This window comes from Elephas maximus, chromosome 8 (assembly GCF_024166365.1).
Source record: "Elephas maximus indicus isolate mEleMax1 chromosome 8, mEleMax1 primary haplotype, whole genome shotgun sequence".
NCBI classification, from domain to species: Eukaryota; Metazoa; Chordata; class Mammalia; order Proboscidea; family Elephantidae; genus Elephas; species Elephas maximus.
In genome coordinates, this window is record NC_064826.1 from 46,466,778 (window position 1) to 46,482,015 (window position 15,238).

The following is a 15,238-nucleotide window of genomic DNA, read 5'->3' on the forward strand; positions in this document are numbered from 1 at the left end:
GAATTGATGAAGTAAAAGAACTGAACAGAAGATTTCAAAGGGCCTCTCAAGAAGACAAAGTAAAATATTATAATGACATGTGCAAAGAGCTGGAGATGGAAAACCAAAAGGGAAGAACACGCTTGGTGTTTCTCAAGCTGAAAGAACTGAAGAAAAAATTCAAGCCTTGAGTTGCAATACTGAAGGATTCTCAGGGGAAAGTATTAAACAACACAGGAAGCATCAAAAGAAGATGGAAGGAAATCACAGAGTCATTATACCGAAAAGAATTAGTCTATGGTCAACCATTTCAGGAGGCAGCATATGATCAGGAACTGATGGTACTGAAGGAAGAAGTCCAAGCTGCTCTGAAGGCATTGGTGAAAAACAAGGCTCCAGGAATTGACGGAATATCAATTGGCATGTTTCAACAGATGGATGTAGCGCTGGAAGTACTCGCTTGTCTATTCCAAGAAATATGGAAGACAGCTTCCTGGCCAACTGACTGGAAGAGATCCATATTTATGCCTATTGCCAAGAAAGATGATCCAATTAAATAAGGAAATTATCGAACAATATCTTTAATACACAAGCAAAATTCTGCTGAAGATCATTCAAAAGCGACTGAAGCAGTATATCAACAGGGACCTGCCAGAAATTCAGGCTGGATTCAGAAGAGGACATGGAACCAGGGATATCATTGCTGAAGTCAGATGGATCTTGGCTGAAAGCAGAGAATACCAAAAGGATGTTTACCTGTGTTTTATTGACTATGGTAAGGCATCCAACTGTGTGGAGCATAACAAATTGTCGACAACACTGGGAAGAATGTGAGTTCCAGAACCCTTAATTGTGCTCATGAGGAACCTGTACATAGATCAAGAGGCAGTTGTTTGGACAGAACAAGGGGATACTGATTGGTTTAAAGTCAGGAAAGGTGTGTGTTAGGGTTGTATTCTTTCACCATACCTATTCCATCTGTATGCTGAGCAAATTATCTGAGAAGCTGGAGTATATGAAGAAGAATGGGGCATCAGGATTGAAGGAAGACTCATTAACAACCTGCGTTATGCAGATGACACAACCTTGCTTGCTCAAAGTGAAAAGGACTAGAAGCACTTACTAATGAAGATCAAAGACCACAGCCTTCAGTATGGATTACACCTCAACATAATGAAAACAAAAATTCTCACAACTGAACCAGTAAGCAACATCATGATGAATGGAGAAAAGACTGAAGTTGTCAAGGATTTCCTTTTACTTGGATCCACAATCAACAGCCATGGAAGCAGCAGTCAAGAAATCAAAAGACGCATTGCATTGGGTAAATCTGCTGTAAAGGACCTCTTTCCCGTGTTAAAAAGCAAAGATGTCACCTTAAAGACTAAGGTGCGCCTGACCCAAGCCATGGTATTTTCAATCACATCATGTGCATGTGAAAGCTGAACGATGAATAAGGAAGACTGAAAAAAAATTGATGCCTTTGAATTGTGGTGTTGGTGAAGAATATTGAATATATCATGGACTGCCATAAGAACGAACAAATCTGTCTTGGTAGAAGTACAACCAGAATGCTTTTTAGAAGCGAGGATGGCAAGACAGGGTCTTACATACTTTGGACATATTGTCAGGAGGGATCAGTCCCTGGAGAAGGACATCATGCTTGGTAGAGTACAGGGTCAGCGGAAAAGATGAAGACCCTCAAGTAGGATGGATTGACACAGTGGCTGCAACAAGGAGCTCAAGCATAAGAACGATTTTAAGGATGGCGCAGGAACCGGCAGTGTTTCGTTCTGTTGTGCACAGGGTCGCTATGAGTCGGAACTGATACAATGGCAGCTAAAAACAAGAGCTAATGAATTGTGAGCTTTTCCTCATGTATCTGTTAGCTGCCTGAATGTCTTCTTTGCTGGGATGCCTGTACATATCCCTTGCCCATTTTTTAACTGGGTTATTTGTCTTTTTGTTTTTGAGATTTTGCAATATCTTGTAGATTTTAGAGATTAGACCTTTGTCAGATATTAGGAAGCCAAATTTTTTTTTCCCAGTCTGTAGGTAGACTTTTTACTCTTTTGTGAAGTCTTTTGATGAGCATAGCTGTTTGATTTTTAGGAACTCCCAGTTATCTAGTTGCTCTTCTGGTGTTTGTGCATTGTTAGTTATGGTTTGTATTCTGTTTATGCCAGGTGTTAGGGCTCCTAGCATTTTCCCTATTTTTTCTTCCATGATCTTTATTGTTTTAGATATTATATTTAAGTCTTCAATCCATTTTGAGTTAGTTTTTGTACACGATGTGAAGTGAGGGCCTTTTTTCATATTTTTGGAGATGGATATTCAGTTATGCTGGCACCATTTGTTAAAGAGACTGTCTTTTCCCCATTTAACAGACTTTGGGCCTTTGTCAAATATCAGCTGTTCATAGGTACATGAATTTACATTTGGATTCTCAATTCTGTTCCGTTGGTCTATGTGTCTGTTGTTGCACAAGGACCAGGCTGTTTTGACTACTGTGACATTATAATAGTTTCTAAAATCTGGTAGTGTGAAGCCTTCCACTTTGTTCTTCTTCAGTAATGCATTACTTATTCGGGGCCTTTTCCCTTTCCATATGAAGTTGGTGATTTGTTTCTCCATCTTGTTAAAAAACATCATTGAAATTTGAATTGGGATTGCATTGTATCTGTAGATCACTTTGGGTAGAAATGACATTTTCACAATGTTGAGTCTTCCTATCCGTGAGCAATGTTTTTCCGCTTACGTAGGTCTCTTTTGATTTCTTGCAGTAGCGACTTGTAGTTTTCTTTGTATAGGTCTTTTACGTCTCTGGTTAGGTTTATTCCTAAGTACTTTGTCTTCTTGGGGGCTACGGTAAATGGTATTGATTTGGTGATTTCCCTTTTGAAATTCTCTTTGTTGGTATAGAGGAATCCAACTGATTTTTGTATGTTTATCTTGCATCTTCATATTTTGCTGAAATCTTCTATTAGTTCCAGTAGTTTTCTTGTGGATTCTTTGGGGTTTTCTGTGTCTAAGATCATCTGCAAGTAGGGAAACTTTTGCTTCTTCCTTACCAATTTAGATGCCCTTAATTTCTTTTTCTTGCATTATTGCTCTCGCTAGGACCTCCAGCACAATGTTGAATAAGATAAAGAACATCCGTGTCTGGTTCCCATTCTCAAGAGAAATGCTTTCAGACTCTTTCCATTTAGGATGATGTTGGCTGTTGGCTTTGTATAAATGCCCTTTATCATGTTGAGGAATTTCTCTTGTATTCCTATTTTGCTGAGAGTTTTTATCATGAATGGGTGTTGGACTTTGTCAAATACCTTTTCTACAACAATTGACAAGATCGTGTGGTTCTTATCTTTTGTTTTATTCATGTGATGGATTACATTGTTTGATTTTCTAACGTTGGACCATCCCTGCATACCCAGTACCCAGTGCTGTCGTGGTATGAATCCCACTTGGTTGTGGTGAATTTTTTTTTTTGATATGTTGTTGAATTCTATTGTCTAGATTTTTTTTGAGGATTTTTGTGTGTATGTTCATGAGGGATATTGGTCTGTAATTTTCTTTTTTTGTGATGTCTTTACCTGGTTTTGATATCAGGGTTATGTTGCCTTCATAGAATGAGTTTGTGAGTATTCCATTGTTTTCGATGCTCTGAAATACCTTTAGTAGTAGTGGTGTTAACTCTTCTCTGAAAGTTTGGTAGAATTCTCCAGTGACGCCGTCAGGACGAGGGCTTTTTTTTTTTGGGAGTTTTTTTTTTTTAATTCTTCAATGTCTTATTTTCTTATAGGTTTATTTAGTTTTTCTACCTTGGTTTATATCAATTTAGATAGGTAGTGTGTAAAACAATACAATATTTAACCCGGTAAAAGCAGTTGCTATTGAGTCAAATCCAACTTATGGCGACCCCATGTATGTCAAAGTAGGAGCTGTGCTCCCTAAGGTTTTCAATGGCTGATGTTTCAGAAGTAGATTGCCAGGCCATTCTTCCTAGGTGCCTCTGATGGACTCAGAACTTCCAACCTTTTGGTTAGTAGGTGAGCACATTAACAGTTTGCACCACTCAGGTACTCCATACTTACTCAGTATTTTTAAGACTCAGGAAAAAAATATGTTTTAGAAAGTGAAAGGTTTTTGTCTTCTTTTTAAAGTCTACATGTAGGTACTCAGGGCCTGCACCAAGGCATAATTGTAGGAAAACTGAGTATTTCCTTCTGATCCCTCACCCTTGCTGTATTCCTCATTTCTTTCTCTGAGCACTCTCAGATACTCTTTCCACCACCGTGGGAATTAATAGGCTCTCCTCCCTTGGAGGTATTAGTTCAGAAAGGCATTTGTATTTTATGATCGAAGCCCAAAACAATGAAGCTCTGTTGGTTGGGCTTCAGACCCTGGATCATTCAAAATATTTAGAAATCTGTGTTTCTCCTTCAATTCGCTACTAGGCTGAAGTCAGCTACTGTCTACAGACAAACAAGGTCACAGAGACCAAATATAGGTTAGATATTATTATGCCTGAGTGACTGTATCTGTGAGTGACAAAGTGCTCTTCAAATAATTAGGTCAGATTTCAGCTTAAAGTAATTGAAAGATTAAAATGAGGTTACAGAACTAAATCTGCCCAGCAGAGGGCGTAGTTAAGTTACGATCATGATTTTTACTAAGCAGTTTTTTTTAATTGCTTCTTTCAAGATGAAGTTTTCATACATCTGTATTTTTAAAGAATTGCATTTATTAAAGAAATCATGTAAGCTACATTATTGGGTATTTTTTTAGGGACTAAAGGCTGAGTATATTCCCTAGAGATGCAAGAATCAGGAATTACTGATTATGTGAGAGAGGCCACCCCGCTGATTTAGGAGAGGAGGAACTGGTTACGCTAGCTCATTTTGCTGGGTCCTGGGGCAGAAAGGTGGGAGCACATTCTGGATTCTCATAAGGGTGGTTGGTTAGCTTCCCTGAACTTTCTCAGCCCAGCCAGCCAGTTCACAGATGCAGTTCACCAGGAGAATCCATGGGACAAAACAAACAAGCCAAATTGCATATGACTTATTATTTCTCAAGTAAATGTTCATCTATCTAGGGCTGAGCAAGCTGGCAACGACTCCTCCACTGGGACAGCCACAGTGCAGCAGGTATCAGTCACCTTGCCTCACATCACAGAGGCCACTGTTTGCTCACCTGCCCCACCTGCTATGAAAACCCTCAAGTTCTAGGAGAAGATATACACGTTCATATTTTTGGGTGAGTGTGTGCGGTCTGGGCAAGGGAAGAGCCCTAGGGTTGTAGTTCACAAGCCTACTGGCTCTGTGAATCACCTGACCCTTCTTTGCCTCATCTGTGAAATGAGGAACAGGAGTACATCCCCTAAAATTCAAAGTCATCCCTAGTGGGACCTTGGGAACAAACTGGGCAATGACTGTCTGATGCATGACGGTCTCCCACATTTGGCTGGGGTTTGGTCATGGATGGCCTGTTGGATCTAGAAAAGGACACAGTCCAGGTCCTAGTACAGAATTCTAGCTTCTTCACCCTGGTGGCACAGTGGTTAAAAGCTACGACTGCTAACTAAAAGGTCAGCAGTTCAAATCCACCATCCATCTTGGAAACCCTGTGGGGCAGTTCTACTCTGTTTTAAAGGGTCAGTGTGAATCGGAATCAACTCTACGGCTACGGCAACAGTTTTTTTTTTTTTTTTTTTTACAGAGTGGCTCCATCTGCTATTCTTACATTAATCCTCTACTCTAGCCAAACTGGTCTGTGCTCTCGGGGCTTTTGCTCTTGCTTTATCTTCCTTGTCACTTGGACGTCTCCCCAGTTGCTGAGGGTTCCACAAGCATTTAATAACCACTCTCTTCTCTGCACTCTTGGAGCAATTATTTTTTGTATTATTATTTAGGCCCTTAGCATATTTTACCATGTTTATCTGAGTAGATAAACAAGGCCATTGCTCTCTTATGTTTCTTAACATCTGTTTTTGTATATCTACCCATAGTTAAAATAGACAGATCCTTTTGTGCTGTTTATATTTGAACCATAGTTATATGAAGTTCTGTCTCCTAACCATTTTTCTCCAAATGTATTTGTCCTAATCTCTTCCATTAAAATTGGTATAAAGTCAGTATCTTACCCCCAGTCCTCTTAAATGACACTGGCCTTTGGGTGGTATAAACCAAAACCAAACCCAAATGGTATAGGGGAATATTTTAAATATCTTTTCTCTTCTTCCCAGTGTTTTTCTCTAATGGAGGTGATTATTAGCAGTGGAACGATCAAAAATCATTATGGTGGCTTGCTATCATTGTTGAATGCCTGCTTAGTGCTAGATACTATTCTAAGCATGTTATTATATTCATTTAATTCTCACAACAACCCTATAACACATAAACCTTTATTATCACATTCTATAGTTATGGATAGAGAGGAACAGAGAAGTTAAGTTTAACTTGTAGAAGGCTGCACACTGGAAGATTGCAGATCCAGGTTTTAAACCCAAGTGGACTCTACCTACTGCATTATCTTGCTCCTTAAAAATGGGTAGTAATGGAAAGGTGCAGAAACAACCATACTGCATAAACCCATGTTTATCCCCCATATCCAGAGCATGTTTCAGAATATTTGAGAAACACTGGGAACTGAGATTAGGGAAGCAAAGCCAAAAGAAAGTGGAGGGTTGCATAATTGTTTGGGGAATTTACAATCTTCAGAAAGCCAGTATGGATAATTAAACCAAGGTCCTTTTTTGTTCTTTATTATGTAAGTTTTTACTATGAAGGTTAACAATAATAAAGGCCTGATTAATGTTTTTGAGAGTCAAACATTCATCTTGTGTTTGCATACTTTGCTTCTAGTTATAATAAAGACTAAGTTAGTGGTCTGGGAATTTTTATTTTCATTAACGCAGAAAAAATATTGGTATATTGATTGTGTTGTCTTATTGACATGAAGATATGCGCTGCTGAAGATAATGGTTCATGGTAAATATTAACATGTAAAACCTCAGGCTGTTTTATTTGTTCAATGGAAAAAGATGAACAGTGAGATTTTTTATGGAAAAAGTGAACATTTCAATTGTGCTAGCTCCATATGCCTCTGTTAGCATCCCAGAGCCTTATCCTCTCAACTTGATTTGACTTCTGCAGAATAACTTTTCAGGAAAAGCAGTTTTCTGATCTACAGAGCTTGGCAATATAAAGTAATATGCATTTTCCATATTCATTAACCAGATGCCTACTACCTTTCTTAAACATTCACTTTAAAGCTGAACTCCATTAAGGCATAAGTTCTCGGACTTGTGTGTGTGTGTAGGAAATCCACCTGGTGAGCTCGTTACAGTGCGGTTTTCTACAGAAGAAAATATTCTTTGATGGTTACGAGGGTGAGGAGGGAGGAAGAGGGGTATTCACTAATTAGATAGTACACTAGAACTATTTTAGGTGACGGGAAAGGCAACACACAATACAGGAGAGAGGTCAGCACAACTGGGCTAAAGCAAAAGCAAAGAAGTTTCCTGAATACAACTGAACACTTTGAAGGCCAGAGTAGCAGGGACAGTGGTTTGGGGACCATGGTTTCAGGGGACATCTAGGTCAATTGGCATTACAAAATGTATTAAGAAAACATTCTGCATTTCACTTTGGTGAGAGGCATCTGGGTTCTTAAACCCTGGCAAGAGGCCATCTAAGATACATCAATTGGTCTCAACCCACCTGGAGCAATGGAGAATGAAGAACACCAAAGACATATGGTAAAGATGAGCCCAAGAGACAGAAAGGGCCACATAAACCAGGGTACATCAGTGTGAGATGAGAAGAACTAGATGGTGCTGGGCTACCACTGATCAGTGCCCTGACAGGGAACACAAGAGAGAATCCCTGATGGAGCAGGATAGCGGTGGGATGCAGATCTCAAATTCTTGTAAAAAGACCAGGCTTAATGGTCTGACTGACACTAGAGAGTCCCTGGACCCTTTGTTATCCCATGATTGGAACCATTTGTGAAGCCAACTCTTCAGATAGGGATTAGACTGGAATGATACTGGTTAGGAGTGAGCTTCTTGGCTCAAATAGACACAGGAAACTATGTGGGCAACTCCTGTCTGGAGGGGAGATGAGAAGGTGTAGGGGGACAGGAGCTGGTTGAATGGACACGGGGAATACAGGGTGGAGAGGAGGAATGTGCTGTCTCCTTATGGGGGGAGCAGCTAGGAGTACATAGCAAGGTGTGTATAACTTTTTGTATGAGAGACTGACTTGATTTGTAAACTTTCGCTTACAGCACAATAAATTAAAAAAAAAAAAAGTTTCCTGGTCCCCCATCCTCAGAGGCATGTTCTTTCCCCAAGTGATTCTAATGCAGATGTCCTCAGGGTGCTAGAATAAGATGGAAACGGGGAAACAGAGTAGAGAGTACTGAAACTCAGGACTCTGGTGACCCAGGCCCAAATGTGCCAGAGTGCAGAGGGCCATTAGCCAGGACTGCTAACCAAAGGGTCAGCAGTTCAAATCTGCCAGGCGCTCCTTGGAAACTCTATGGGGTCAGTTCTACTCTGTCCTATAGGGTCGCTATGAGTTGGAACCAACTCGATGGCACTGGGTTTTTTTGGGGGGGATTTTATTCAGAAAGAAAACCAAACCAAACCCAGTGCTGTCGAGTTGATTTCGACTCATAGCGACCCTATTCAGAGAGCTGTCTTAAGTCTGACCAGCCTCCAGCCACTTCAACCCTTAGGCAATAGAAGACTTAAAATCCAGCTGGCAACTGTAATGAGAGCCTCTGGTTTCCTGTCTAACCGTATTCCCTGGGTTTGGGAGAAGGAAGTCCATCCATAGGTGGCTGAGATCTCACTGTGAACAGCTGGGATGGGGATCAGTCAGAACACAGAGCTGGAGAGTGAGAGGGATCAGGTCTTGCCATTTTGCCATTGTGTTAAAGCAGGGTTTCCTGGCCTGCAGGCTGCACACTAAAAGGAGGACAGGAAGCTGTTGTAAAGGAGGAAATTATATAATTCAGGGGCCAATTAGAAGAATTACCTTTTTGTTGGAGGAATGCTCTGATGAGTGGTGAGAGTCTAAGATGGAATCCCAGACTGGATCAGCTGATATGTGGCCCATGGAGGTGGTAAGAACTGTTTTTATCACCATGAGTCAGGGGTGGAAAAATTTTGTTCCTGAGAGAGGAGCAGGAAAAAAGGCAGCCAGAGTGGGCCCTATGTGGGAGAGGGACCAAAGAAAGTGCTTCCTGCCCAACCCTTTCTACACTAGGCTCAGCCAGAGACAGAGAACCAAAAGGAAAACAGAAATGTCTAAGGTGAATTCCAGATTCTTTCTGTAGGATCTGTACTGTTAACTCTTCTCTGTCTCAAATGAAGAAATCGTCAATAAATTCTGAATGTCTAATCAATACTTCTAATGAGAAGTCTCTGCTTTTGTGGGGAGCTCAAAGGGCAAAATGAGGTGGCAGGAGGTTTCTGGGTTCTGTGTATGTGTTCCATGTATTCCGTGTAAGTGATCTTAGATCCAGTAAGTTGTTTGTTGCCCACTGATGTGTACTGTGCTACAATTTTTTGAACACAAGATCTGTAGATTTCATGAGTGATCACATACAAAAGAATTTTTAAGAGCTCAGGAATTCACAGTAGATTTTGATTGTGGATTTTCTCATTTTCATGGTTGGATCTGAGGAATTTTTTTTACTTTAAAAAGTGGTTCTTTATATTTAAAAAGTGTAGAAACCACTGATTTAAATCATCACAACTATGTTTTTGAATAGACTGTAAAAAGCTTACTCCTCATATAATGCAAAACACTGTACAGTGACTTTTTAAAAAATTGTTATTGTGCTTTAAGTGAAAGTTTACAAATCGAGTCAGTCTCTCATGCAAAAATTTATATACACCTTGCTATATACTCCTAGTTGTTCTCCCCTTAATGAGACAACACACTCCTTCTCTCTACCCTGTATTTCCGTGTCTATTCAGTCAGCTTCTGTCCCCCTCTGCTTTCTCATCTCCCCTCCACACAGGAGCTGTTCACATAGTCTCATGTGTCTACTTGATCCAAGAAGCTTATTCCTCACCAGTATCATTTTCTGTCTTATAGCCCAGTCCAATCCCTGTCTGAAGAGCTGGCTTTGGGAATGGTTCCAGTCTTGGGCTAAAAGAAGGTCTGGGGACCATGACCTTCATGGTCCTTCTAGTCTCAGTCAGACCATCAAGTCTGGTCTTTTTATGAGAATCTGAGGTCTGCATCCTACTGTTCTTCTGCTCCTTCAGGGATTCTCTGTTGTGTTCCCTGTCAGGGCAGTCATCAGTTGTAGCCGGGCACCATCTAGTTCTTCTGGTCTCAGGCTGATGTAGTCTCTGGTTTGTGTGACCCTTTCTGTCTCTTGGGCTAATAATTACCTTGTGTCTTTGGTGTTCTTCATTCCCCATTGCTCCAGGTGGGTTGAGACCAATTGATGCATCGTAGATGGCCACTTGCTAGCGTTTAAGACTCCAGACACCACTCTCCAAAGTGGGATGCAGGATGTTTTCTTAATAGATTTTATTATGCCAATTGACCTAGATGTCCCCTGAAACCATGAGCCTCAAACCCCTGCCCCTGCTACACTGGCCTTTGAAACATTTGGTTTATTCAGGAAACTTCTTTGCTTTTGGTTTAGTCCAGTTCTCCTATATCTGTGCAGTGACTTTTGTTGCATCGTGTACGGTGGATGGATTTTTTTTTTTTTTTAAATCGGAAAGGCAAACTGCATTTTGATTTGCCTTTAGCAAATATTCAGGTGGGATGATTTGCCTTTAGCAAATATTCAGGTGGGAGTATCTATAAAAAAAAAAAAAATTTTTTTTTTTATGAGTCATGCATTTTTCTGCATGTAAATTATACGTCAATAAAAAGTTTATAAATCATATAGAATAAATCGATTTCAGATATTAGACTACAGAGCTAGGAAAGCCCAACATTCCTCCCCACCCCACCCCCTGCCCCAGGTGGAATCTAGAAAGGTCAAATAGCCTACCTAAAGGAACGAAGCCCTGGTGTGCCTGCTCCCTGTCTGAGTAGGGCTTTCTCACTGGACCAGTGATGCAGCCATACAAACTCCTTAAAGCATGTTTATTTTAGAATTGTCACATTATTTGACTTTTTAATTGTTTGAGGGAAAGTCTGCTGCTTAATAAGAACATGATGATTCAGAAACATTTTTCCATTTCATTTTTTTCAAGGCTCTGTTATGCGGTCTACTTGCTACCTGTCCTGAGGATCCACTGAGATATTTAGAAGTCATGATCAAGTATATAATTGAAAATGGACTTCAAAGACTTCTTTGGTATGTATTGTTTTCATTTATGATAGGGAAATATTTTATTTTGAAAATAAAACACTCACTGTATAGTATTAAAACAAAGTCTTGCCAATGAATGCCTCCAATCTCTAGATTGTTAAAGAATCCCCTCATAATCTTTTTTTTTTAATCACAATGATCATTTTTTTAATTGTAAAAAAAAAAAAAAGGAATCAACACAGGTTTACACAAACTGGCAAATGGCTAAAAACATCAGGGGTATATCCACTTGGAATATTCTGAAACTACTAAAAAAGTTATTAAAAAATTCTGATTACACAAGTGTTATAATGTAAAATGAAAATAAAATGGATTAAGAGAGCAGATTAAAATCTAAATACAGAGAACAAATTTGAGGGTGGGGGACCAGGAGCTACACCAAAATGTTAGCAGTAGTTTTTTGTGAGGCCACGGGGAAGACTTAATGTCCTCATAAATATTTAAGCCCCAAAGGCTTACATATGAATACTTAGTGCTCTGGTTCTCAGGTTGCGAAATGCAGTGTATTCTCATCGGTAACATGCATTCATAAGGCAGTTTATTTCACGTTGGGAGCAAGGAAAGTTAGTGCATCTTCCTTGGGGAACACAGCAAAATCTCGGGGGACAGTTTAAGTCCTTCAGGCGATTCTGATATGCTTCTCCCAAGGGGAAGTGTCTCTTCCTCTCCCTTACAATCTACCCACAAGAACCACTGGTAGAGACTCTAAGTGTAAACATATTGTGAAACTAAGTACTATGAAATAAAATCATTTTTTGACCGTATTTTCTGGTATTATTAAAGGGATATGTGCATTGATCCATCAGTGAAACCAACAATTCGAAGATTGTCTGAGACTTATTTGGAACAACTTTTTGGACTGGAAGATCAGCTGGTAATTATTAGTAACCAAGGATCCTAAAATATACACCTTAAGTTTTGATGAAATTTTCCAAATTTTAGATTTTATGGGAGGTGTGAGATCAGACTTTGGGATTTGGGACCCGTAGAGAAGTAAAGGAACGTCACGCGCGCACAAACACACACACACGCACACGCACACACACACACAGAGCCAGCCACACTCTAGTAACCTCTCCAACTTTGCAAGTAGCATTTAGACAGGCATTTGTTCTTCCTCTTTCTGATAAAACCTTTACCTTAAATTTCCCCTTTCCCCTTTTTCTTTCTCCTTTTCTCCTCTCACGCATCTTTATAATGATAAACTTAGCATTATGAAAAACTTTAAAGGAAGATTTTTCTTTTCTTCTTAATCTGTTTCCTTTTGTGTTCTGCACCCACTCCATTCCCTTTGCCTTCATGCCTTCTAGATTGGGACACAGGAATTATATTCATGAAGACATTGCCAAGCCTTTAATGAGATCTAACTTGAAATCAAGACCTAATTATTACTGAAAGAAACCACTGGCTCCAGCAACCGTGGAGGAAGCTAACTTCACAGAATGTAAAGAGGACAAAAAAGTAATTAAAGACATGAAGACTTTTAGAACAGAGACTATGCATATAGGAGAAGCTTACATAACAAACCCTCATGGAGAGCAAAGGCACGTGAGGAAAGAATATCAATGTGAATTAGGTGTGCCTGGGACCATGAGTGATACTTGCAGATCCCAGGGCTGGTGTTTGTGCAAGCCTGGCTAGTGTTTGGGAATTGCTGGTGAAGTTGGGCTTTCAAAAGTGGAATCAACAACAACAAAGAATTCATTGAAGCAAATGAATGATTGAATCTATGGAATTTTAGGAACTTCAAAGTTAGTTTATATCCTCATTTTACTGAGACCCAAAGAGTTTGTTTAAAAGACTTTCATAAGATTCCAAATCTAATTATTAGTGGATCAGGGACAAGAATCCAGGTATATAAGAGTCTAAAACTGTAGTATTTCCTTTTTTAAAAGATCAATATAAATAAATTGGAGGCAAGCAAAAAAAGAAAAAAGTGGAAGCAAAGCCATGGTCAAGATGGATGCAGGCAGCTTGAACCAATCTGAAGCAGATTTCGAAGGACAGGGGAAGAGTAATGCTGAATCCTAATCAGGGCTTTGCAGTAGAGAAACAGAAATAGAGGGACAGGTTGCTGAGCCTGCCGTGATTCGGCGGCATCAGTACACGGGGAAGTGCCTGTATGCCCAATTCTTACTGGATCTGTATCACGGCATGTGGATGTCTTAGTGGCCGTGCTTTATCAACTACAGATCTTTGATCTACTGTGGAGTGCAGATATCTGCAAACTGTGTTCATGGAGATACTGGGGGCAACCTCAGGGGGACCTAGGGATGGGATTCGAATACCCCATCCTCACACCTGTATTATAGAGTAGTTCTGCTTGGAGTATGATTTCGCTTGAAAACTCTTGCTAAAGATGCTAAAAGTTTTAAAAATTACTGATCTAGAGGGATAAACCTCGTTGTCAATATCTTCAAAGGGATCTTGTAAAATATAATGTCAGATTGTCTCCAATGCCTAGCAGGAAGCCTATAGGGAATCTTTTAAAAAATTGCACAAAATTCTGAAAGACATCATAGTCACTTCAAACCTCAAGGTTTTTTAGAAAGCAAATTCTCAAAAATATTTCACAATGTGGAAAGGACAAAGGAAAAATGTTGGAAGCTCACCCAGACCTAGAAAGAAGTATGACAACTTGCAAGGCATAGAAAAGATGTGTCGTAAGTTAGAAAAAATAAAAGCAAAATGTGACTTTGCAAAAGCAATGAGAAAAAGTGATGAAATTGTAAATCTCCAGGCACCCTAGGGTTGCTGGGTTAGAAGGTTCAGCCTAGGCTGGATTTAGATTATTCTCCTTCACTCTGAAAGAAAAATGTTTTTTACAAAAAAACAAAGCACTTTAGTTCTCAGTGTTTCTAATATTTTAAATTACAATGCATTAAATAAATAATAATTTTACTTTTTTCTTCCCATTTTTCTATAGAGTTATAACTGCCAGTAGGAGAGTTTTTAATGTTTTGGCAAAAATTTTTAAAGGTCCCAGAACAATCGTAATTTTTCCGGTTGATTATTAAGATTGGTTTGCACAGTTCCAGCTTGCATGGCCATCTTTACAGTACTGCACTGCTGTGCAAAGTGAGGACTGCCTGCATCTGTCTATTTATAAATTATAAAATGTACTTGCTTCTATTTGTGTAAACAGAGAAGGGTAAGTACAGGAAGCTGTGAGTAAGCCAAAGAAGTCCAGAAAAGTTGGAACTGCTCTAATGGGAGGTAGAAAGACCATTTAACAGTGTCTTCCAACATGAAAGATTCAGCTATGATGTGGAGGACGCTAACTTCACAGACTTGATTCTCATTTCTGAGGAAATGAAACCTCCAGACGGGCCTACTACTTATAGGAAGAAAAGACATATAAAACATTAAAAATATTTTTATGATGGAAAAATTTAAACATAACACCAAGTGGAGAGAATACTGTAGTGATCCCCCATCAACCAGCTTAAACAACAATCAGTATTTTGCCAGTCTTGCTCATCTATTTTCCTCTCCTCCATTTTTGCTGGAGTATTAGAGAACAAATCCTAGATGTTGTATTATTTTATCAATAAATGCTTCAGTGTGCATCTCTAAGTGGAAATAGCATTTTTTATGTCATTGCCTAATATAACAAAATTAGCAATAATTCTTGAATATCATCTAATACCTGTTCAGATTTCCCAAATGTCTCAGAAATGCCTTTTTACATAAGGCTCTGTTCGAATCAAAATCTAAACAGAGTCCATATATTAAACTTGGTTGCTCTGTATCTAATGTCTCTTATAATCTATGAGTTCTTTTTAATTTCTTCTCTTGCCACTGATTTAAAAAATCTAAAACATGAATGATATATAGTCTTCCTGTCCATTCCTGACCCCCAGTTCCCCTCCTTGGAGGCAACCATTTCTCTCGTTTTCTCATG

At 39.4% G+C, this 15,238-nt stretch overlaps 1 protein-coding gene across 4 annotated transcripts in view; it reads left to right on the top strand.

Moving 5' to 3' along the window:
* The window catches only part of FBXL13 (F-box and leucine rich repeat protein 13), a 358,734-nt gene that overhangs the window by 38,204 nt on the left and 305,292 nt on the right, over positions 1 to 15,238 (top strand). For 3 of the 4 annotated variants that reach the window (XM_049893085.1, XM_049893086.1, XM_049893083.1), the window contains exons 2-3: positions 11,216 to 11,319; positions 12,118 to 12,208. In XM_049893085.1, coding sequence (XP_049749042.1) covers positions 11,216 to 11,319; positions 12,118 to 12,208 — 195 coding nt within the window. Of the gene's footprint in view, positions 1 to 5,099; positions 5,236 to 11,215; positions 11,320 to 12,117; positions 12,209 to 15,238 lie in introns of those variants that run through there. The other variant, XM_049893084.1, reaches the window with a different exon arrangement.